The following is a 23,134-nucleotide window of genomic DNA, read 5'->3' as shown; positions in this document are numbered from 1 at the left end:
CCGAATATATTCAGCCTCAGTAAACTCTAGGAACAAGAATCCCTTTACAAAACTTAGAATAATGCAAATAAATGGTCACCGGTCTCGGGCAGTTGCTGACGAAATTAGAAGAGCAGCAGAAGAACACGCAATAGATATAATCTCCATCCAAGAGCCCTATGCCTCCAGAACTCCGATGTCCAACAGTGATAAGATTGTGGGATACTCCATACATGCAAAAGTCATCCACTCTGCTACAAAGGACCCAAAATCCTGTATTGTAGTGCTTAATAGAAATCTTGATGTACTGGTGATCCATGGATTATGCACAAAATTTGCAACCTGTATTCAGATAACATTCTACTCACACTCATTCTATCTAATATCTCTATACTGCCCACCATCTATGGATATTGAAGAGTCACTCCACTATATTGAGCACGCATTGGACCTTCTTGGCTCTAAAGCTATCGTCATCACCTCAGATGTTAATGCAAAATCCCCACTTTGGCACTCCCCGGCTTCAGACCCTCGAGGACTTCTCCTGGAAGACTTGATCCTGTCTAGGAATCTTACTGTCCACAATCAGCCCAGCCAGCTAACAACCTTCTGCAGTCCATCAGGTCAGTCCAACATTGACATTACAGTCTCGACCAAGGATCTCAGGACAGCAGTCAGCGAATGGACTGTCATTCCAGACTGGACACTCAGTGACCATAGGGTGATCCTATTCAACCTCTGCCTGAACCTGAAAGACTCAACATCCACGAACCGGACCCCGGACTTTGTTAGGTTCTCCACGAAAACAGTTCACTGGACCGCTTTTGATGACACCATCCAGAATGACTTCCCTGATTCAAATATCCAGGGCCTGGAGCACATCTCAGCAGTTGACCTTGGACATAAGATTCAGAATTCTTTATCAAAAGCAGCGTACAAGTCTGCTAGGAAAAAGACTATCGTGCTAAGACCCTGTGCCTGGTGGACAGCTGAACTAAGCAAACTCAGGAAAGACACCCACAGTGCCAGGAGGGAATACCAACGCCATAGAGACTGGCCTCCCCCTGATGTCGAACGTCTTCACACTGCCTACTTGATAAAGAAGAATGAATACACCAAGGCTATTGCTGCTCGCAAAAGAGAAACCTGGACTGGATTTGTCAGAGACTCAGGTAATACTAACCCATGGGGCCTCCTGTACAAAATCACAAGGGACAAAACCTTTGTCCCAGAAATCTATGGATCGGTTGCCACTGCTATGAGGGAAACCACCAACTGGGAAGACTCAGTCAACGAGATACTAGATAAGCTTTTCCCCCCAGATGACGTATCAGAAGATATGCCAGAACATATGACAATCAGAAGAAACAATGCTAACTATATAGCATCCAACAGTACTAACCCTTTTACCCCACAAGAACTTGAAACAGCTATGATGAAAATTAATCCCAAAAAATGTCCAGGCCCCGACTTGATTGAGTATATGTTTATACAAAGATTTTATAAATTAAGACCCAGCCTACTGCTACTCCTGTATAACAAATGCCTCCTGGAATCAAAATTTCCGAAATACTGGAAGGAAGCACTCCTCCGCCTTATACCTAAACCAAACAAGCCACCAATGGAGCCAAGATCCCTTAGGCCAATTGCTCTTTTGGCCAACCTAGGCAAAATCCTGGAACGCCTCATGGCCCTGAGGATTGTCAACTTATTCCAATCACAAGATCTTATTTCCCCAGCACAATACGGTTTCACGCCTGGCCGCTCCTGCGAAGATGCCCTCTTCGACCTGGTTCTTCATCTAGAAACATCTAAGTCAAAGTATGAGCTTGCTGTTTGTGTTGACTTTGAGGGTGCATTTGACAAAGTTTGGTGGGAGAGTGCACTGGAGCGTCTCCGGTTAGCCAACTGCTCCTCACAACTCTACTGGCTAACTAGAAACTACTTTTCTGAAAGGTCAGTTATGGTGAAAACAAAACATCAGCACGTCACCAGACCAGTCTTTAGGGGCTGCCCCCAAGGATCTGTCCTAGGCCCCCTGATCTGGAATGTAGTTTTACAAGATTGGCTAAGCAGATCATTTGAACGCACCAAGGTCATTGCATTTGCTGATGACCTTACCATTGTTGTCTCCGGACACTCAAGACTTGCTCTGGAAGATACTGCTAACCTAGTACTAACTAACCTTACCAACTGGGCTAAGATTAACAAACTGCACATCAATCCTCACAAGACAAATATGATGATTTTTAAAACTAAACTGGATCTTCGGCGGCCCCCTCAGGTCAAGATAGATGGAATACGGCTCCCCCTGGTGACACAGACCAGGGTCCTTGGGGTCGTTATTGATCACCGGCTATCCTTCTTACCACACTTGCAACATTTATATGCCAAAATCAGAAAATTCTCTGCCTCAATTATCAGAATCTCCCGAAGCGACTGGGGTCTCTCTAAGCGTACCTTACAGTTATACTATAAAGCTGTTTTCTTACCTATCGCCACGTATGCTGCAGGAGCATGGTTTCACAGAGCGACCAATTGCAAAATCAAACAGAAGCTTAACTCAATCCAGAGAAGCATTATTCTTGCTACCCATCGTGCTTGTAGAACTGTGTCAACTGCAGCATTGCAAGTAATATCTGGAAACATCCCCCTGGATCTATTCCTTATCTATAGAGGACTTGCCTACCGTCTGAAGAAAAGAATCCCAACTGAAATACTGGATATTGAACTCAACCTGGACAGTGATACCAAACAGGAAAGAGCTCGTTGCTATAACGAGCTAATCAATTACTGGCAGACAAGATGGGACACGACCACAAAAGGCATTGTTACGAAAAAATTTATACCGGATGTCACATTCGCAACCAGCAAAGCGGTCAACAAGTGGTTCTCAATCAGCATGGAAACATCCTTTCTGGTCACTGGACATGGATCTCTCAACCAGAAACTCCACCAACTAGGTCTGCTAAATACTGACCTCTGTTTCTGTGGGTCTGTCGAGAGTTGGGAACATCTACTATTTGAATGCACTATCTACGAGGACCATAGACAACAACTGCAGGCAGCAATTTTGGGATTTTCTCCTGACCAAGTAGAACTCCTTGTCCATTCCAAAAGGAACTTAGGTGCACTACAGCACTTTGCGGCAGACGTATTCAAGCGTAGGAGGAGGATCATCCTAGAAGCTTCTGCAATTCAATAACTAGTTATTTATTTTTATTATTATTTTTTTTACTCTCTCTCTCTTCTTCTCATAATCAGCTAGCACTAGTAGCCCTAGCACTCTCCTGATAGCCTTTTCCTATCCACCCCGTGTGGGATAATTTGGAAAAAAAAAAAAAAAAAAACCCTCTTTCTTTTCTTTCTTATTTATTTGTTATTTTTTTCCCCTTTAACATCATTCTGCTTGCTGACATCCTGGCTCTATTCCTTTCCTTGACCAGGTTGTGGGATTAAATCTTTTTTTTTTTTTTTTTTTTTTTTTTCGCGTTCTGACCTGGGCTGGGGCTCCCCAGACCAGGAAAGCTCCTCTCTCACACTAATTTTTTTTTTTTTTTTTTTTATTATTATTATTTATTTATTTATTTATTTGTTTGCGTTGTTGTTCTAGCTATCCATCCTGGACTGGGACTTTCCTGGGCCGGAACAGTCCTTCTCCTCTTTACTCCTTCCCTCTCTTCATCTTATACAAGTTTTTCTTTCTTCCCTGGGAACTCTTCCCCAGGGAGGAGGGCGAGCAGATAGTAGGGGAGGCCTTGCCCTTCTTCTGCTAGGGACGAGTACCTGGAGGAATCGTCCAGGTGCTCACTCCTTCCAGGTAGCCAATAGGCCAAAACACAACATCACGCTACAGAACACACACACATAAGCTCACAAACACAGTTTTTCTTTCCTATCACTTTCTCCCGTGCGGGATGAAAAGCTTTTTTTTTTTTTTTTTTTTTTTTTCTTTTCTTTTTCCCTCTCTCCCCTTCCTTTTCATCTATCTTCATGCAATCTGGGATATTCCTGTGTGGATTCGGTTTGGAAAAAAAAAAAAAAAATATTTATTTTTATAAGACACACACCGGCCTTACCCTTACAGAGTGTATAAAAACTGAACAGAGCAACGAGGCGGAGATGAACTTCTGTTCTAGGAGCCGCCCATACAAAAACACAAAAATAAAAAAAAAAAAAAAAAAAAAAAAAATCAGAAATGATTAAAAATTCCAATTTGCTTCAGAAAGTTGAAAAATTCAGAAACATTTGCATTGCCATCAATAAGATTCTCTAGATTTATTGGTTTCCATAGGTTAACCATTAATAACAAGGTTGAATTTCTGTCTTGTTTATAGTATGGGCAGTCAATGAGAATGTGTTTAACAGTCAGATTTATATAACAATGTGGTCACTGTGGTGGATCATCTCCTGTGAGTAAATGAAGGTGGGGCAAATGGGTATGACCTATTCTTGCTCTTGAAAGGACTACTTCTTCTGCAGCATGAATGATTTGTGGATGGTGTGATACTGGAACAGTCTGTTATTGGTTAAATCTAAGGTAGTTGGATTTTTTGCAGCTTTATCAGCCAGTTCATTAGCAGAAATTCCAGAATATTCAATTACAGGCTTAATCTCATATAACTTGTTTGCAGCCTGTCCATGCCATGAGTGTTGCCATTGGGATACAAGTTTCTTTCCTAGCCTGTAGTCTGTGTATAGGGGACTAACAGGCAAGAGTTAAACAGGTTCGTTGATTTGGCTGCAGTGTCTGCCAAATCATTTCCTGAGATCCAGCAGAAACAAATGTCAAATTTAGATTGTGAAAGAAAGTGCAGCTTCTGCTGTATCCGGGTCAGGACAGGATGAGGGTTGAAATTCATCGATGATAAAGCCTGCAATGACCTCAAAGAATCGGTATATATAATATATTTTTTGTGGTGGGTGGTTTGTATATGATCCAAGGCTAGCTCCACAGCGTGCAGCCCTGCAGTGAACACACTGCATTTGTGGGAGATCTGCTCAGGTACCATGGTGTCTGGGAAAACAGCTGAAGATCTGACAGACACTTCTGACCTCAAGCCAGCTGTGTAGACTGGCAAGAAGTCAGAATGTTCAGAGCGCTGTACTAAAAATAGCTGCAGGTAGACAGTGGATGGAATACTGTCCTTTCTCCAGTTGTTAAGGGAGAAGTCGCAGTTGGGGACACGAGCATGCCAGGGTGGAGAAAGTTGCACTGGTGATGTTGCAACATTGTCTAATGTGATGTCCAAATCACTCAGTAGTCTTTGGGTATGAATGCTGAATGGCCGATTGGCAGTCTGGCGAGTGTTATACAGGATTTCCCAACATGGCTCAAAAACAGGTGTCCACGTGAGATGGTCTGGCAGGGATTTCAGTTTCGAAGCATACTGTAGAGACAACGAGGGCTCATTCGCTTCGACATACACCGATGAGCCAAAACAATATGACCACCTACCTAATACGATGCTGGTCCTTCATGTGCAGCCAAAACAGCTTGTACCCAGTGAGGCATGGATCCTACAAGATTTCTAAATGTGTCTTGTGGTATCTGGTACCAACACGTAACCAGCAGATCCTTTAACTCCTGTAAGGTCCATGGTTCAGATGCCACACATTGGAGTTGCTGTTCCAACAAAAACCATAGATGCTCGATAGGATTGATGTCTGGGGAATTTGGAGGCCAGAGCAATACCTGGAAGTCTTCCTCATGTTCCGCAAACCAGTCTCGAACAATCCGGGCGATGTGGCATGGCACATTATCCTGCTGAAAGATGGCACCACCAGAGGGGAAGACTGTTGCCATGAAAAGGTGTACAGTCAGTCCTCGTATAACACGTGTTTACATTACACGAATTCGATCATACACGATTTATAAATAGGGGAACGATATCTTATATAACACGAACCGAATTCGCTTATGCACGATTCGCCTTTGTGTTTACAAGAAATGGCAGTCGAACGCAGAATCACCCTAACCGAATGCAACACGATAGGAATGAAGAGAAGATTCTGAAAATGTATTTATGTTTTTTATATCAGTGAAGGGGAAACATTTCACCATAATAAAGTAAAAAACCAACACAATTCCAGCTATCGATATAATCGCAAATGCAATTAGATGGAGTTTACTACCAGTTTATAACAGATTCCACTAGCAGAAACGCAACTGGAAATTGTTTTATGGTAGTAACCCCCGGAAATGTGCTTTAGTAAAGTGTGAGGTGTTAATAGTGTATCTCGGCCTTTACAGTGTTGTTTATTCAGTTGTTAAATGTGTCTGATTGTTTATTCAGTTGCTACACGGGCGCAGCTTTGTTTATGTGTATCAAGCGTGCCTCCTCGTTTTGTAATTGTGCTTTATTCCCTGAAAATTAGTAAAATACTTAAAAGGTGTGAAAAGGAAGCGTCCTGGCGAAGACACTGCAGATTCAGAGAGAGAAAAAAAAAAGCAATATCGATAAACAGAGGCGGACTGAGTCAAAACTTCTTACCCGGGAAAATTTATAGTGGCCTCATACTACGGTTTATGGCCAAAATCACACCGGCCTCTGGCCCACCGGGATTTCCCGGGTAAGGCTTATGGCCAGTCCGCCTCTGTCGATAGAGAAAAAATATGAAATTGTGAAACGCTTTGAGCAAAATGAAAGACCATGTGATATTGCACGTGCTACAGACCGAAATGAGGCAATGCCGAGAATTAGAAAGAATGCAGAGAAAATAAAAACAACTTTCATAGCAGGAACAACACAAAGTGTAATTAAAATCCATTCGATTAAGACACAAAGAATTGGAAGAGATGGAATGGCTGTCATCTGTTTGGATAGAAAATCAAACAAAAAACAAGTTTGCTTATGATAGAAGCAAAAGCATTAGCAATATTTTATTACGTAATAGTCGTAATAAAATACGTAAGCATTTTATTACGACTTACGTATTATAATTTATTATAATTTATACTTACGTATAATAAAATACGTAAGTATTTTATTACGACTATTTTATTTAATATAATAATTTTTTTACTATTTTATTAATAATTTTTTATTATTTAAATAAATAATAAAAAATAAATATTTTTTATTATTTATTATATTATAATAAAAAAATATAATATTATTTTTTATTACTTGTTTTAATCGTTATAAAATACGTAAGTATTTTATAACGATTAAAATTACCCGATTATTTATTGTGTTTGGTAATGTTTTGGTTCCAAATGTGTGTTCAATCTTGGGTGGTCGGCACCTAACCCCACTTTTCCCATAGGGCCTGTTGTTTATATTGCACGATTTTGCAATGCACGAGGGTTTCTAGGAACAAAACTATCGTGCTATACGAGGACAGACTGTACCTGGTCAGCAATGATGTCTAGGTGGTATATGTCAGAGTGCCTGGCACATGGATGAGTGGACCCAGGGTTCCTCAGCAGAACGTTGCCCAAAGCAGGACACCGCCGCCACCAGCTTGTTATCTTCCCAAGGTGCACCCAGGCGCCATCACTTCCCCACGTAAATGACAGTCACGTAGCTGGCAGTCCACACGGGGCAACAGGAAATGTAATTCATTGGACCAGACGACCTTCTTTCAATCACTCATGGTCCAGTTTCGATGCTCGCGTGCCCATTGGAGGTGCTATTGCTGGTGAACCATGGTTAACATGGGCACTCGGAGCGGCTTGTGGCTATGCAACCCCATTTTCAGCAGGGTTCGATGTAGTGTGTGTTGTGACACATTACTCCCATCACCAGCATTCCAAATACCGGCGAGTCGCACCACAGCTGCCCTTCTGCTGCTACGTATCATCCGGGAGAGCCTTTGCTCACCTTGGGCATCGATGAGCCTTAGTTGTCCAACAACTCACCGGTAGTTCGTGGGTTTGGTTTGGTTTGGAGTTTATTGGCGCATTAGCAACTAAGCCTATAATGCGCCAAGACCAGGTAATATATAAAAATTTAACCTCTCAGTGACCTAATTAATTAGGCCACCATGTCCATATATATAATAAAATATATATATATATATATCAATAAAAGAAACAAAATAACATATAAATTTTAAAACGAGTAAAAACCTTTATTGATTTAAAAAAGCTAAAAACAGCAGACACATTGTCATTGTCGGATAAAATCTGACTGAGTGTATACGGCTCAGTCAGACGATTAAAAGCAGTAAAACGGATATTGCTAAAATCTGGACAGTCAACTAAAATGTGTCTGATTGTTAAAATTGTGCCACAGGACTCACACATAGGAGGGTCATCAGCCCTCAGCAAAAAAGAATCAAATGACTCAAAAAGAATCAAATCAAATCAAAAAAGAGTCAAATGACTATGTCCTATGAGGGTCCGGGCAAGAACAACTTCCTTCTTACGATTCCTGCACAGACTAGACTGCCACGGTTCAATTATAGGCTTTATATGATATAGTTTATTCCCAGTCTGTCTATTCCACGAATCCTGCCATTGGGAATGTATCTTTTGGTGTATTATTTGCCTGTAGTCTGTATAGGGGACTGACAGGCAGCGATTATTATTGGGAATTGCTGATTTGGCTGCGGTGTCAGCCAAATCATTTCCTCTAATCCCAATGTGGCTGGGAATCCAGCAGAAGGGGATATCATATTCACGTTCATGGAGGAAGTAAATCTTCTGCTGAATGCAAGACAGAACTGGATGAGAATATATCTCACAGTTATTAAAGCCTGTAACATGCTGAGAGAGTCAGAATACAAAATGAACCGTTGGTATTGGCATTCACTAATGTGATCCGAGTTAGCTCTGCAGTAAAGATGCTGCATTCAGAGGGCATCTGCTCTGATGTAGTGCTGTCTGTAAAGACAGCAGCAGATCCCACGTATGATTCCGACTTCGAACCGTCTGTGTAGACTGGCGCGAAGTCGGAATGTTCAGCTCGGTGTGCTGAATGAAGCTGCAGGTAGACACATGATGGAGTGTCCGACTTTCCCCAGTTTCTAAGCGACAAGTCGCATGCCGGGACACGAGCATGCCAGGGTGGAAAGGGTTGCTTTGATGTTTGGGCAACCTTGTCTACCTTGATATTAATTTCTTTGAGTAGCTCTTGGAAACGAATACCAAAAGGACGATTGGCAGTCTTACGAGTATTGTATAAATTTTCCCATCGTGGCTCAAAAACGAATGGCCACGTAGGATGGTCTGGCAGGGATTTCAGTTTTAAAGCATACTTTAAAGACAACTGCTTACGTCGGAGCGATAACGGTGGTTCGTTTGCTTCGACGTATAAGCTCTGGACAGGAGATGTACGATATGCTCCAGTAGCAGTACGTAGGGCCTGATGATGGACCGGGTCCAGCCATCGAAGGACACTGTCTCTGGCTGAGGAATATACCTGGGACCCATAATCTAGTTTGGATCGCACAAGTGCACGGTAAAGCCGAAGAAGGGTACATCGGTCTGCTCCCCAAGATGTAGAGGAGAGCGAGCAGAGAATATTAAGCCCACGTGTGCACTTTGTGCGGAGTTGACGAACATGATCCAAAAATGTCAGTTTTTTTATTGAATATGAGTCCCAAGAATTTTGTGTTCGCTGCTACTGGAATAGCATTTTGTCCGAGCCTTAATTCAGGTTCAGGATGAAGATTACGTTTGCGACAAAAGTCTACGCAAACGGTCTTCTCCGGAGAGAACCTGAAGCCATTAACAAGTGCCCAGGAATTCAGACAATCAATGGCTTTCTGCAGTTGTCTTTCAATAACCCTCATGTTGCACGACTGACAAAAAATGCTAAAGTCATCAACATAGAGGGCACTGTTTACAGTTGGAGGAAGTTGTTCTGTGTTGGAATTTATTTTGATGGCAAAAAGCGTGACACTTAATACTGATCCTTGTGGTACTCGCTCCTCTTGGCTAAAGGAGCGAGAGGGTGAGGATCCCACACGAACTTGGAACGATCGTTTGGCTAAAAAGTTTTGAATAAAAAGAGGGAGATGCCCTCTAAGGCCTAGGTTATGTAAATCTTTTAAAATGCCAAATCTCCAAGTTGTGTCGTATGCTTTTTCCATGTCAAAGAACACCGACACCAAGTGTTCGCGTTTTAGGAAAGCATCCCGGATGGATGCTTCCAATCTAATAAGATGGTCCAAAGTGGACCGGTTCCTTCGGAAGCCGCACTGAATGTTGGAGAGAAGGTCATTTGATTCTAGATACCATATTAAACGAGAATTAACCATTCTCTCCAGGATTTTGCACAGACAGCTAGTCAGAGCAATAGGACGATAGTTGGTGGTGACTTTTGGATCCTTTCCTGGCTTAGGGAAGGCAAGAACGATTGCCTTTCGCCAGGAGTCCGGAAACTGCCCTTCAGTAAAGATTCTGTTATACAGAAGGAGCAGACAATCCATAGATTTTGGTGAAAGATGTTTAATCATTCCATAATGGATGCCATCTGGTCCAACAGCACTTGCTTTGGAAAGAGTGAGGGCTCTTTTCAGTTCCTCTATAGTGAATGACCCGTTGTAGGGATAGAGGCCCTTGGTGTTAAAATTAAGTGCTTGTTTTTCTAGTTTATGTTTCAGGACCAGGAACTCTGGGGAATACGAAGATGTTGCAGAGATGTTAGAGAATGTTTCCCCAAGAGAATTAGCTATTGCAGTTGGATCTGCAATAGCGCATCCATTATAATCTAGGATTGAAGAAGGGTGGGATGTATATTTCCCCTTCATTTTTCGGATTTTATCCTAGACTACCTTAGAGTTGGTAGACTGGTTAATAGATGATGTAAAACGGATCCACGATTCCTTTTGACTCTGACGGCGGATATATCGTGCTTTGGCTCGTGCACGTTTAAAGGTTATAAGGTTGGTCGTGGTGGGATATCGGCGGAATATCCCCCACGCTTTGTTTTGAGCCTTTTTTGCTGCTGTGCATTGTGAATTCCACCAAGGTTTAGGAAATGGTGGAAACCGGGAAGATGTTTTTGGAACAGCATTCGCAGCTGCTTGGACAACATTTTCTGTGATGTACTTAACTGCATCATTGATAGACTCTTGACTGACTGTGCTAAGATCAAAATTTGCCTGATGTTGGAAGGCAGTCCAGTCAGCCTGATCTATCTTCCACCGTGGTAATCTAGAAGGAAGACATGGTCTCCCACTGTGTAACAAGGTTATCACGGGGAAGTGATCGCTTCCGTATGGATTCTCCTCCACTTCCCAAGTGAGTGAAGGGAGTAGAGAAGGGGAGCAGATAGAGAGATCAATGGCAGAAAAAGTACGGGTAGGCATGTGGAAGAAGGTGTTTGTTCCAGTATTTAGAAGGGAAAGGTCATTGTCATTGAGCATTCGCTCTATGACTCGTCCCCTTCCGTTGATGTTAGCACTACCCCACAGGGTGTTATGTCCATTCATATCCCTGAGAAGTAAGTAAGGGGGAGGCAACTGCGTTAGAAGATCATCAAGGTCTGCCTGGGAGATGTCAGTCCCAGGTGGAAAATAGATAGAGCATACAGTTAATAAAAATCCCACTGAAAGGCGAATTGCGACAGCCTCTATGCTGGTTGTAATTAGCAAGGGCTGCACTGGGGTCTGGTTACCCACAAGGATAGCCACTCCCCCATGTACAGAGCCATCCGCAATTCTATCCTTTCGAAAAACTGTGATGTTGTGCAGGGTGGGATCATCATTTCCCTTTAGATATGTTTCCTGCAAGCAAAAGCAAACTGGCTCGTGCTTTTGCAGAAGGGCCTTGATGTCATCAATATTTCGCCGGAATCCACGACAATTCCATTGTAGGAATTTAGCCATTATTTTGGCTTGGTGGGTCCATCAGGCGGCTTCCGAGGTGCTGAGGGCTTACTTTTATCAGTCTTGGATTTATCTTTTTTGGGGAAGAAAGGACGCTGTCCCGTGTGCATTTCCTCCTCCGCAAAGAGTTCCAAGACTGACTCGTCGGGTACCTCCTTCTGCTCGACATACATCCTTTCTTGGGTTATAGGGGGGACTTCCCCTTTCTTATCTTTCATAACTACCTTTGTAATTTGTGGAGCATTAGGAGGTACCGATATAGGAGTGGTAGCTGATTTGTCCTTTTGTGCAGGTTTTTGAGAGTTTAAGAGATACCGCGCGATGGGAGTGAAAGACTCCTTTGGAGGAATGGTCATGTCCGTCTGAGTTCCGACGGAACATCTCCCTGCTACCTTCTGGGCGTAGGTAGGTTTGTTGATATTCAGGGGTTTGACCGATTTCCTTGCCTCCTGGTATGATATATTTAGCTCTGCTTTCAGCCGTTGAATTTCTTTTTCTTCTTTCCACCTCTGGCATGCTCGTGAATAGGCCGGGTGTTCGCCTTCACAGTTAATACAGGTGGGTTTTGCGGCTGAACATGCTGTTGTTTCGTGGTCCTTTGCACCGCATCGAGCGCATGCAAGGACTCCACGGCAGGCCATTTGAGAATGTCCATACTTCTGGCATTTAAAACACCGTAAAGGGTTCGGAACGTATGGACGCTTTGTTTGTTATTGATTTTTAGGAGCATTAGCAACTAAGGCCATATTGCTCCGGGATATGCGGTGGTCATTTTGTGACCTTTCCGCATCCTTCGTATTTGGTGGTGACGGGCTCGAACCCCGGTCTAATCAAGAAGCGTGTGCTACGCACTGCTGCTCCTTCCCACCTGGCTACGGAGGCGCCTACGTACGGACGCACTGAACAGTTGATATATCCAGCTTTAATCTCGTCAGGAGGTTTAGGAGAGTTAAAAGTCAGGATAACGCTCCTGGTTTTAACTATATTTCCATCCCTTTGCGCAGTAATTCTCTTGACGGCAATGACTCCCTGTGGTTTTAATTCGGAGCAGATTTCCTCCTCGGTTACGTCGAGAAGGTCCCACTCCGAAATGACACCTCTCGATGAATTGAGTGTTCTGTGTGGTGTCACTGTTATAGGGATTCCTCCGATTGATGTTGTTCGGAGTATATGTTCAGATTGGCTGTCAGTTTTGGTTTCGATTAAGAGGTCTCCAGAACGGAGCCTCTTAACTGATTTGGGAGAACCTGCTAACCCATCTAACCCTTTTTGAATAAAAAAGGGCGACATTTTACCAATCGGTGTCTCATTGGTAGAATGCATGATTAAGAACCGAGGGACTGGCCCTGATGTTACTTCGGTTCGCTGCCTCTTTTTAGCAATACTGCTATCTGTATCTGTGTCAATGTTTTCTGATAGGGACCGGGTTGGGGCCCCCGAAGGAGTAAGTTTATCAGGATTCATAGAGGTTTTTTATTTGTTCAGTGCCCGGGCTCCCCACCCACCACGGAGCCCAAAGGGACGCCCACTACCCGGCATGGAATAAATGCGCTCGGGAGTGGGACGCCAGGGCTACCCAGACACCATACCCGCACCGCCGCCAGCCTGAATCCTGTCCCTCGGACCATGAGGGTAGGGGCGTGGCATTGACACGGTTGACCCTCGCAGGCGAACCTACTAGCCGATTGATCCTAGCCGGGCCTTCCAGGACCACCCGTCTTGTCGAAGCATGGGCCAAAGTGGTGTATTGAAGCTGGGCCCCTCAACCACCAGGATCCCCCTTTCCGAATTTCCACAGGTCGCAGCGCACAGCAAACACGCTGGATTCCATTGATGTAAGCCCAGAACCTAGGCTGTGGGCGTTGGATCCCAGTGATGCTAGTCTGGAAGTCCAGCAGCGTCACTGGGAGGTCCCCTCACCACGTACAGGTGCCCACGTTGAGGGGCCGCAGCTACTTGGACAATGATTTCTGTGATGTATGTTACTGCATCATTCATAGGCTCCTGACTGACTGTACTGAGGTCAAAAATTGCCTTGTGTTGGAAGGCAGGCCAGTCAGCCTGATCAATCTTCCACCGTGGTAACCTGAAAGGAAGACATGGTCTCCCACTGTGTAACAAGGTTATCACAGGGAAGTGATCACTTCTCTATGGGTTATCATCCACTTCCCAAGTGAAAGAAGGGAGTAGAGAAGGGGAGCAGATAGAGAGATCAATGGCAGAAAAAGTACGGGTAGGCATGTGGAAGGTGTTTGTTCCAGTATTTAGAAGGGAAAGGTCATTGTCATTCAGCATACGCTCCATGACTCGTCCCCTTCCATTGATGTTAGCACTACCCCACAAGTAAGAGAGGGGGAGGCAACTGTGTTACAAGATCATCAAGATCTTCCTGGGAGATGTCAATTCCAGGTGGCAAATAAATAGAACAGACGGTTAATAAAAATCCCACTGTAAGGCGAATTGCAACAGCCTCTATGCTAGTTGTAATTAGCAAGAGCTGAATTGGGGTCTGGTTGTTCACAAGGATAGCCACTCCTCTGTGAGTAGGACCATCCGCAATTCTATCCTTAGGAAAAATTGTGATGTTATGCCTGGTGGGATCATCTTTTGCCTTTAGATAAGTCTCCTGCAAGCAAAAGCAAACTGGCTTGTGCTTTTGCAGGAGGGCCTTGATGTGATCAGTATTTCGCCAGAATCCACGACAATTCCACTGTAGGAATTTAGCCATTATTTAGGCTTGGTGGGTCCATCAGGTGGCTTCCGAGGTGCTGAGGGCTTACTTTTGTCAGTCTTGGATTTATCTTTTTTTGGGAAGAATGGACGCTGTCCCATGTCCATTTTTCCCTCCGCAAAGAGTTCCAAGACTGATTCATCCGGTACCTCCTTGTGCTCGACATCCATTGTTTCTGTTATTACTGTTGGCTCTTTACCACTTGGTTTTGGTAGTGGTGGAGCACTAGGAGGTACGGATATAGGAGTGGCAGCTGACTGCGTTTTTTTTGGTGGGCTTTTGTGAACTCAATAAATAGCGTGCAATCGGAGTGAATGACTCTCTTGGTGGCACAGTCATCTCAGTTTGGGTACCGATAGTGCACTTCGCAGAAACCTTCTGGGCATATGAAGGCTTCCCGCTATTTATTGGTTGCATGCGTTTTCTGGAGGCCTTATTTTAGAAAGAATGTATATTTGCTTCAGCATGTACAGAGAAGGGCAACAAGATTGGTGAGGGGAATGAAGGGATCCTCTTAACAAGAGAGGCTTAAGTTCTGTAAATTGCAGTGGACTCCTAGTCTCCAATTCTGCAAATTGGAGACGAGGCACCTGCGAGGTGATCTAATTGAGGTGGATAAGGCCTTGAATGGGTTTGAGCACGCTGAATTCTGATGGGATTCTTCCACTTGTTCAGATTACGAACCTAAGGGGGCATAAATTCAAATTGAGGAAATATAGCTGGAGAATAGATGTGTGGAAATTTGCCTTCAGCCAGCGGGTGGTTAATTGCTGGAACAAACTTCCAACTGTCACTGTGGAAGTTGATAGGTTCAATAAATTTAAGGAGGAACTGATCATGTAGAGGGAATGGTTGTGTGAATTTTTTCACACAACCATTCCCTCTAATGTGACACTGCTCTTCGTGGACAAATGTTATTAGTTGAGTTTACCAGGGTTCAGTGTTGGGCCCATTGTTGTTTTGTATATTTATCAATGATATTGGTGATGGTATATCAGGCTTAATGTCCAGGTTTGCAGACGATACAAAGGTTGGCAGGGTTGTTAACGACAGTAAAGACAGTATGCTACTCCAACTGGATCTAGATATGTTGGGCAAATGGACTGAAAAGTGGCAAATGAAGTTTAACCTTGACAAATGCAAAGCACTTCATATGGTTAGCAATAACCCAAGAGAAACGTACTGTGTGGTACTCCACTCAGGGAAGTGGAAAAGACCTGGAGGTAATCATGCAGTCAAATATGAAGTTCAATGAGCAGTGCAGATGGGGTGCCAGGGCAGGTCATGGAGTCTTGTCAATAATATATAGGAATTTTGCTAGCAGGGACAGGGAGGTGATTATCCCATTATAGAAGGCAATGGTCAGACCACACCTAGAGTACTGTTTACAGGTTCGGAGGCCTCATTTTAGGAAGGATGTAGAGTTGCTAGAACGAGTACAAAGAAGGGCAACAAGATTGGTGAGAGGAACAATGGGGTGCGCTTACCAAGAAAGGCTTAAGTTCTGCAAATTGCAGCACCTGCGAGGTGATCTGATTGATAGGTGTATAAGGCCTTGAATGGGTTGAGAAAACTGAATGCTGATGGGATTCTTCCTCTTGCTCAGATTAAGAACCCGAGGGGGTATAGATTCAAACTGAGGAAAGACAGTTGTAGAATAGATGTGTGTAAATTTGCCTTTAGCCAGTGGGTAGTTGATTGGTGCTACAGACTTCCATCCTTTGTTGTGGAAGTTGATAGCCTAAATAAATTTTAGGCTGAGCTGGACAGGCATTTGGAACGAATGGAGGGGTGAAATGGGAGGATTTTTTTTTTTTTTTTTGGCTGATGCTGCATAAGCTTGCTTTCTTGCATCATATGCCTCTACTAATGGTAATGCTAATGCAAAAGAAGCTTTTGACCCGATTCCATTTGCAATAGGTTTTATTTAGCAGTAAAATTTAAATAAAAAAAATAAAAAAAATCCAAATAAATTTTTGGCCACGTTTCAAACCCCAAGAGTTGATTTAGTTTTCAGTGAAACTAACTTGCCACTTAGTTTGAAGAGAAGACAATTTCTTAGCTTTTGTGATCACAATCAACAGATCTCAGAGTCAGACTTTCAATGAAGTTGGCGTTTTTGCTCATGGTCAATTTTTATACAGCAGTATTATCCAGGTCCTGATAATGTTTGTGCAATAATTGTAATTTTTTTAAAGGGCAATATGGTTATACATGTAAAAAATTATCAATTTGCATCTTTTGTCATTTTATTACCCGAGTGTCCCACTGACACCTTAGCCAGCAGCAAAGGAAACCGAGGGAGAGGTTACTTCAATATTAATCTTTATTTCTTCTCAGAAACAGTTTTGCCAAAATATTTTCAAGGGTATTCTTGTTACAACATAATTATAATAAAAGAAACATACTCACTAAATGCAAATTTTTATTTTTTTTTTTTTGAAAATTTCAAAAATATGCTTTCCACTGTTGTTTTATTGTCTTAATTCTACAGGAAAAAAACAGAAAACATTATATACATGAAATTATCATTCAATTTTAAAAATTGCAAAAAATGTAATACATGCAACTGTCAGATGATACAAATTAACAACTGCATTTCTTCACATAAAACTGTAAAGAAACATTTTTAATAATGCTGGCACTCATCTATCAGCACATTTAAAAAAATATGCAACTTTGCATAAATAGCCTGTCACTTCCAAAATTACTCAGGTAGGACTTTAGGAAGGAATGTAGATAGATCAAGGGCCACTAATCTTGAAGAAGTAATTAATAGCTCAGTTAGTAAATCATCACAACATTGCCAGATGCTAAAAACCAAAGGTCAAAAAAAGTGTAAGTGTTACTTAAGGATTTTCTTTTTACAAATTTCTTTCTTATATAATGATTACATTTTTTCATAGCAGCATGAATTTTTATTCTGTTAAACTGATATTTGTTAAAGTGAACATTTTTACATAAAAATATTTCACTTTACATTTCTACATAGTAGACTGGCAGGGGACAGAAAATGGTTTTGTTACTATAGCATTCATTTCACCAACATTTTATTGAAACAGGAACTGATGCACTGCTTGTTCTTAAGGCTAAACCTCTGTGAACTCTGAAGTCTATAACTATAAAGTCTTCTTCACATATGACCTTAAGAGCTCTCATGTTTATTTTCATCACTGGGATCTCATTATATGAAAATGAGAAAGGTCAAAAAAGTTTTCCTGAGCTGATAATGACTGCTTATTTCAAAACTTCTTTTGATGTTCTGAAATAAGTAAGAAAATGTTCATGCTGTAAATAAACCCACAAAGTAAGATCAATACTCATTGAGGTAAATTTCACATACAAATAACTAGCAATTTTTAAAAAAAGAATTAAAATGATTAAAAAAACAAAAACAAAAACCAAATACCTTTAATGTGTTCACTATCCAAAGAAAACTTTAGATCTTCAACCTTCTGGAGAGAATCCACAATCTGCCTGATTCTGTCTTCCTCTAAAAACAACAGTTACAAACAGAGAGATCTGAGAGAAATATCAACACAACATATAAAATAAAAAAAATAGAAATAATTAGAACAATTTTACAAAAATTTGATGAGTTATCAAATATAAAAAGAGTAAAACAAGCCTACAATATTCAAAATTTTCAAAATAAAAAAGTGGCAGCTTGAATAGTTCAAGTGCCTAACATGTCCATGTCCAAACTGTATAGATATCAAGCAAGCCTTGAGCTCTCTATTTGGAAAGCGTAAAACAGAAAAGAATTTGAAAGGCCAGGAATGGCCTTTCAAATACAGTATTTACATTATTTTAATATAGTATTTACTTATATATCTCACTATCACAAAGAGAAACATATGCTTGAATAAACATATAAATAAATGTATGTGTGCATCAAAGATAAATACATGTTTGTAGAACCCCTTTAATTCACAAGTTGATTTGCTGGATAAAAAAACTTGAATACCTTATGAATAGAGGATAAAGTTGGAATGCCAATAAAGTCGTAAAATTACACAAAAATGCAAAAAATTGAATATATGATCAGTTGTACAGAAATAACATAGATTTTGCATAATATACAGAACTAAAAGTGCAATTTCAATATTCATCTAAAGAAAAAACAACTTACCAGTTAGTATTATATCTAGTTTTGCAGATTCAGAAAGTGCTAGTGTTTCAGCATATTGAGGATCCATATATTTTTCTATGTCATCAACTGAAAGATAAACATCAATTTTATGTAAAGTAAAAGGATAGCTATCCTCCAATTTGATAAAACATTTGACATCAGGCTATATGATGAGCAAAGTAGAATGAAGGTAATTTGATGAGTTATCAAATATAAGAAGAGTGAAGTAAGCCTGCAATATTCTAAATTTTTATAATAAAAAATTGGCAGCTTAAATAGTTGTTTGAACCTAGTTTGGTTTGGTTGTTTGGGCTTTATTGGCACATTAGCAACTAACGCTATAATGTGCCTCTGAACACAGTAGATTACAACATTTTTTTAATAAAAAATTGTTATCAAAATATGTTAGCTATTTCTGATAAACGCTATAGATTAGCATTAGTAGAGGCACATGATGCAAAGAAAGCTGTATGCTGACACTATATAAGCTTTCAAGAAAGCAAGCTTATATACAGCATCAGCCCAAAAAAAAAAAAAAAACACTTTCCCATTTCACTGATCCATTTGTTCCAAATGTTTGTCTAGTTCTGCCTTCAATTTATTTAAGCTATGAACTTCCAAAACAACAGATGGAAGTTTGTTCCAACAATCAACCACCTGCTGGCTAAAGGCAAACTTCTGTACATCTATTCTGCAACTGTCTTTCCTCAGTTTGAATCTATGCCTCCTCAGGTTTGTAATCTGAGCAAGAGGAAGAATCTCATCAGCATTGAGCCTGCTCAATCTATTCAAGGCCTTATACACCTCAATCAGATTGCCTCGCAAGTACCTAGTCTCCAGAATCTGCAATCTGCAGAACTTAAGCCTTTCTTCATAAGAGCACCCTTTTGTTCCCTTCACTAGTCTTGTTGCCCTTCTCTGTACTCATTCTAGCAACTCTACATCCTTCTTAAAACGAGGCTTCCAAACCTGTACGCAGTACTCAAGGTGTGGCCTGACCATTGCTTTATACAAGGGGATAATCACCTCCTTATCCCTGCTAGCAAAATTCCTGTATATCATTCACAAGACCCCACGACCTACTCTGGTAGCCTGTCTGCACTGCTCAGAAAACTTTATATCTGACTGCACAATTACCCAAAGGTCTCTTTCATTCTCCACTACCCTGATTGTAACACCGCCCAGTTGGTACATTTCACTGGGGTTACTGCTACCCATATGCAGTACTTTGCATTTGTCAATGTTAAACTTCAGTTACCACTTTTCAGCCCATGTGCCCAACTTTTCCAGATCCTGTTGCAGCAGCATACTGTCATTACTGTTATTAAAAACCCTGCCAACCTTTGTATCATCTGCAAACTTTGATATTAAGCTTGAGATACCTTTTTCAATATCACTGATAAATATACAAAACAACACTGGGCCCAACACCGAACCCTGATGGACACCACTAATAACATTAGTCCACGTAGAGCAGTATCTATTTTTTACCACACTCTATCTTCTCCCAATCAACTACCTTTTTATCCATTGTAGCAACTTGCCCTTAATGCCATAATGCTCTAATTTGTATGGTAGTCTTCAATGTGCAACAGTATCAAAAGCTTTCCTGAAATCTAAGTATATGATATGAAAATTATTATTTGAATTCAGTTCCTTTGTGACCACATCATAGTATCCAATCAAATTGGTCAGACAAGACTTCCCCTTGACAAATCCATGCTGTGTCTGAATTATTACTGCTGTCATGTCTAGATGATCCTGAAATGCTTCTTTAACAAGTGACTACATTATTTTCCCTGGAACAGAAGTCAAACTAACAGGTCTGCAATTACTTGTGTCACCCTTTGATCTCCTTTGTGAATTGGAGATACATTTGCACCTCTCCAGTCCATGGGTACTTACTCCGAGTCCAAGGATGCTTTCATAATTATGGCTAAGGGTTTGCTTACTTGCTTTGACACTTCCTTTAATATAATTGGATAGATCCCATCAACCCCAAGTGCCTTTCTTATGTTTAACTTCAACAATTTCTCCTCCACTTTGCTCTCAGTTATTACAAAATCATTTAACTCCCTGTTAGAGTTTGATAAACATCTGGCCCTCTCCTCCTTGAATAACTCCTCATGTGTGAATGTAGATGCAAGATACTCGCTATCTGAGAATGATCATCTATAGTTCAAACCATTGATATCAAGTGGACCAATCTGATTCATCCCTTTCCTTTTAGAGTTTATATAAGTAAAGAAGTCTTTCTTGAACTCTCTATTTGGAAAGCGTAAAGCAGAAAAGAATTTGAAAGACCATTCCTTAATTATTAATTAAAGACAGTAATTAATTAGTTTATATTAATGGAAAAGAAATATAAAAGTTACAGCCAAAGAACAAAATAAATAAATAAGTCCTAAAAAAATAATTAATGTATAGGGGTTTCTAATTGCTTAGGCATGATCATATGTATGGTGTACTATGGCCATAGATGCCGATTCACCAAAATATTCCCCAAACAAACAAACAAACAAAAAAAAAACCTTAGGCATGTATTTAGGTCTTTCATGAGTATGTATGTATGTATATTATTATTAGCTGTATGGTGCAAGGAAGCCATAGGCTTATGCTGCACCAGTGAAAAAAAAAAAAATTACCGAGTTACCCTAAGAGAGAGAGAGAGAGAGAGAGAGAGAGAGAGAGAGAGAGAGAGAGAGAGAGAGAGAGAGAGAGAGAGAGAGAGAGAGAGAGAGAGAGAGAGAGAGAGAGAGAGAGAGAAGGGGGAATCACTAAGAAAGAGAAGAATGATGATATCCAGCTCAGGACCCTGGGTGTGCCAATCCCATACTCACCAGATGTGAGCCCCTGGGTTTGTATAAACCAAATGACAATTTTATTAAGTACACCTACCTAATAAAGTGAGTAGGTCCCCACCCTCATTCCTCAGAATAACCTGGATTTATCATTGCATGGACTCATTAAGGTGTCAAAAGCATCCACAACCATCCAATTTGGAACAATTTCTCAAAGTTGTTGCAAATTGGATGGTTGTGGATCCCTACTCTGATGAGTCCAATCTATTTCATTCCACAGGTTGGACTGAGATCTGGTGTTGGGGAGGCCACTGCAGTAGGCTGAATTCACTCCCATGTTCCCCAGTTCTGTATAATTCTGGTTTTATGATATGGTGCATTATCTTGCTAGAGGAGAATCCATTCATGGATAGATACACTGCAGCAATGAAGGGATGCACCTGGTTTGAAACAATTTACAGATAACCTGTAGTATTCAAATGTTGCTCCACTGGTGTCAAGGAGCATAGTGCATCACAAAAACACTCCTCCTCCCATTGCACTGCCATCACCAGCCTGCACTGTTGACACTTGGTGGGATGGGTCCAGGGACTCATTCTGTTTTCACCATATTTTGGTCTTCCCATTAGTGAAACAGCAAGAACAGGGGTTAGTCAGGCCAGGTAATGTTTTTCCAGTCATCCACTGTCTAGTTGATGTTCATGAACCCACTGTAACATGCTTTGTGTTTTTCGCCGAGGAGTGGAACCTGGTTCAGTTGTCAGGTGCAATACCCCATCGATAACAAGGTACAATGAGTTGTGCATTCTGAAATGCCTCTTTAGTTACTACTGTTATACTGGGTTGTTATTTGACTGACTACAGCCTTTCTGTTTCTCACCACAAGTCTTATCAGCTTCCGTTGGTGTCTTGTATCAATGAGCTGTTTCCAACCGTAGGATTGTTGTTGGCTGGATGTTATTTGGTTATTGGACAAATTTCAATATACTTGAGACAGTCCTACGTGAAAATCTGACACTGAATACCATGCTACATTCAAAGTCACTTAATTGTTTTGTCTTGCCCATTCTTGCATGGAATTGCACACATACATCCCTAAATATCTGCTCACCTGCTTTATATCATATGGTACAAGCACATCATTCTGTTACTGAAAGAGTGGTCTATTTCATGAAAAGGGTAGGTGTTCTTAATAAAGTAGCCACTTATTGTACACATTTTTCAGGTGTAGGCTCCTCATGTTAAATTTGTATATATATATATATGCATGTGTGTGTGCATATATATGTTTTTAAGTTTGCATCATATTTCTGTCAGTGTATTGTTTGAGCCAGCTTTGAAAACTGTTCCGGCATTGGCCACCAGATGAAACTGAAGAAGAAACCCAGTTCTTTGGGTTTCTTCTTCAGGCACTAAAGGTGCAGAATTAAGTGAATGTGAAACAGAAGCTGATACATTGTACCCGAAAGAAAGCGATGATGGGGTGGATGATATACACCCCTGAAAAAAGCCAGAAATTTTAACCACATATTTTTGATTTTTACTATTTCCTTAGTGTGTGGCTAACGTGAGTTTATCATATGAATCTACAGAAATTAAAATTTTTACAGCAAAATGCCAGTATATCACTGATACCATAATCCAAATGAATTGTTTTTACCAACAAGTTTTGAGTGAAAATATTCAGGATCAATTAAAACTGCACAAAGT

The 23,134-nt window shown here is 41.1% G+C and overlaps 1 protein-coding gene across 1 annotated transcript in view; it reads right to left on the bottom strand.

Moving 5' to 3' along the window:
* DCTN3-p24 (Dynactin 3, p24 subunit) overlaps positions 1-23,134 on the bottom strand; it is a 134,681-nt gene that overhangs the window by 85,641 nt on the left and 25,906 nt on the right. Inside the window, exons 3-4 of the mRNA XM_090386475.1 lie at positions 18,624-18,710; positions 17,901-17,984 (exon numbers count right to left, since the gene is read on the bottom strand). Of these exons, the coding sequence (XP_090242601.1) occupies positions 17,901-17,984; positions 18,624-18,710 (171 nt within the window). The remainder of the gene's footprint in view (positions 1-17,900; positions 17,985-18,623; positions 18,711-23,134) is intronic.

The sequence above is a fragment of the Mastigoproctus giganteus genome, chromosome 12, assembly GCF_048544385.1.
Source record: "Mastigoproctus giganteus isolate SK-2022 chromosome 12, ASM4854438v1, whole genome shotgun sequence".
Taxonomy (NCBI): Eukaryota; Metazoa; Arthropoda; class Arachnida; order Uropygi; family Thelyphonidae; genus Mastigoproctus; species Mastigoproctus giganteus.
The sequence above is the reverse complement of the archived record's forward strand: the minus strand, read 5'-3'. Positions and strand labels throughout refer to the sequence as shown.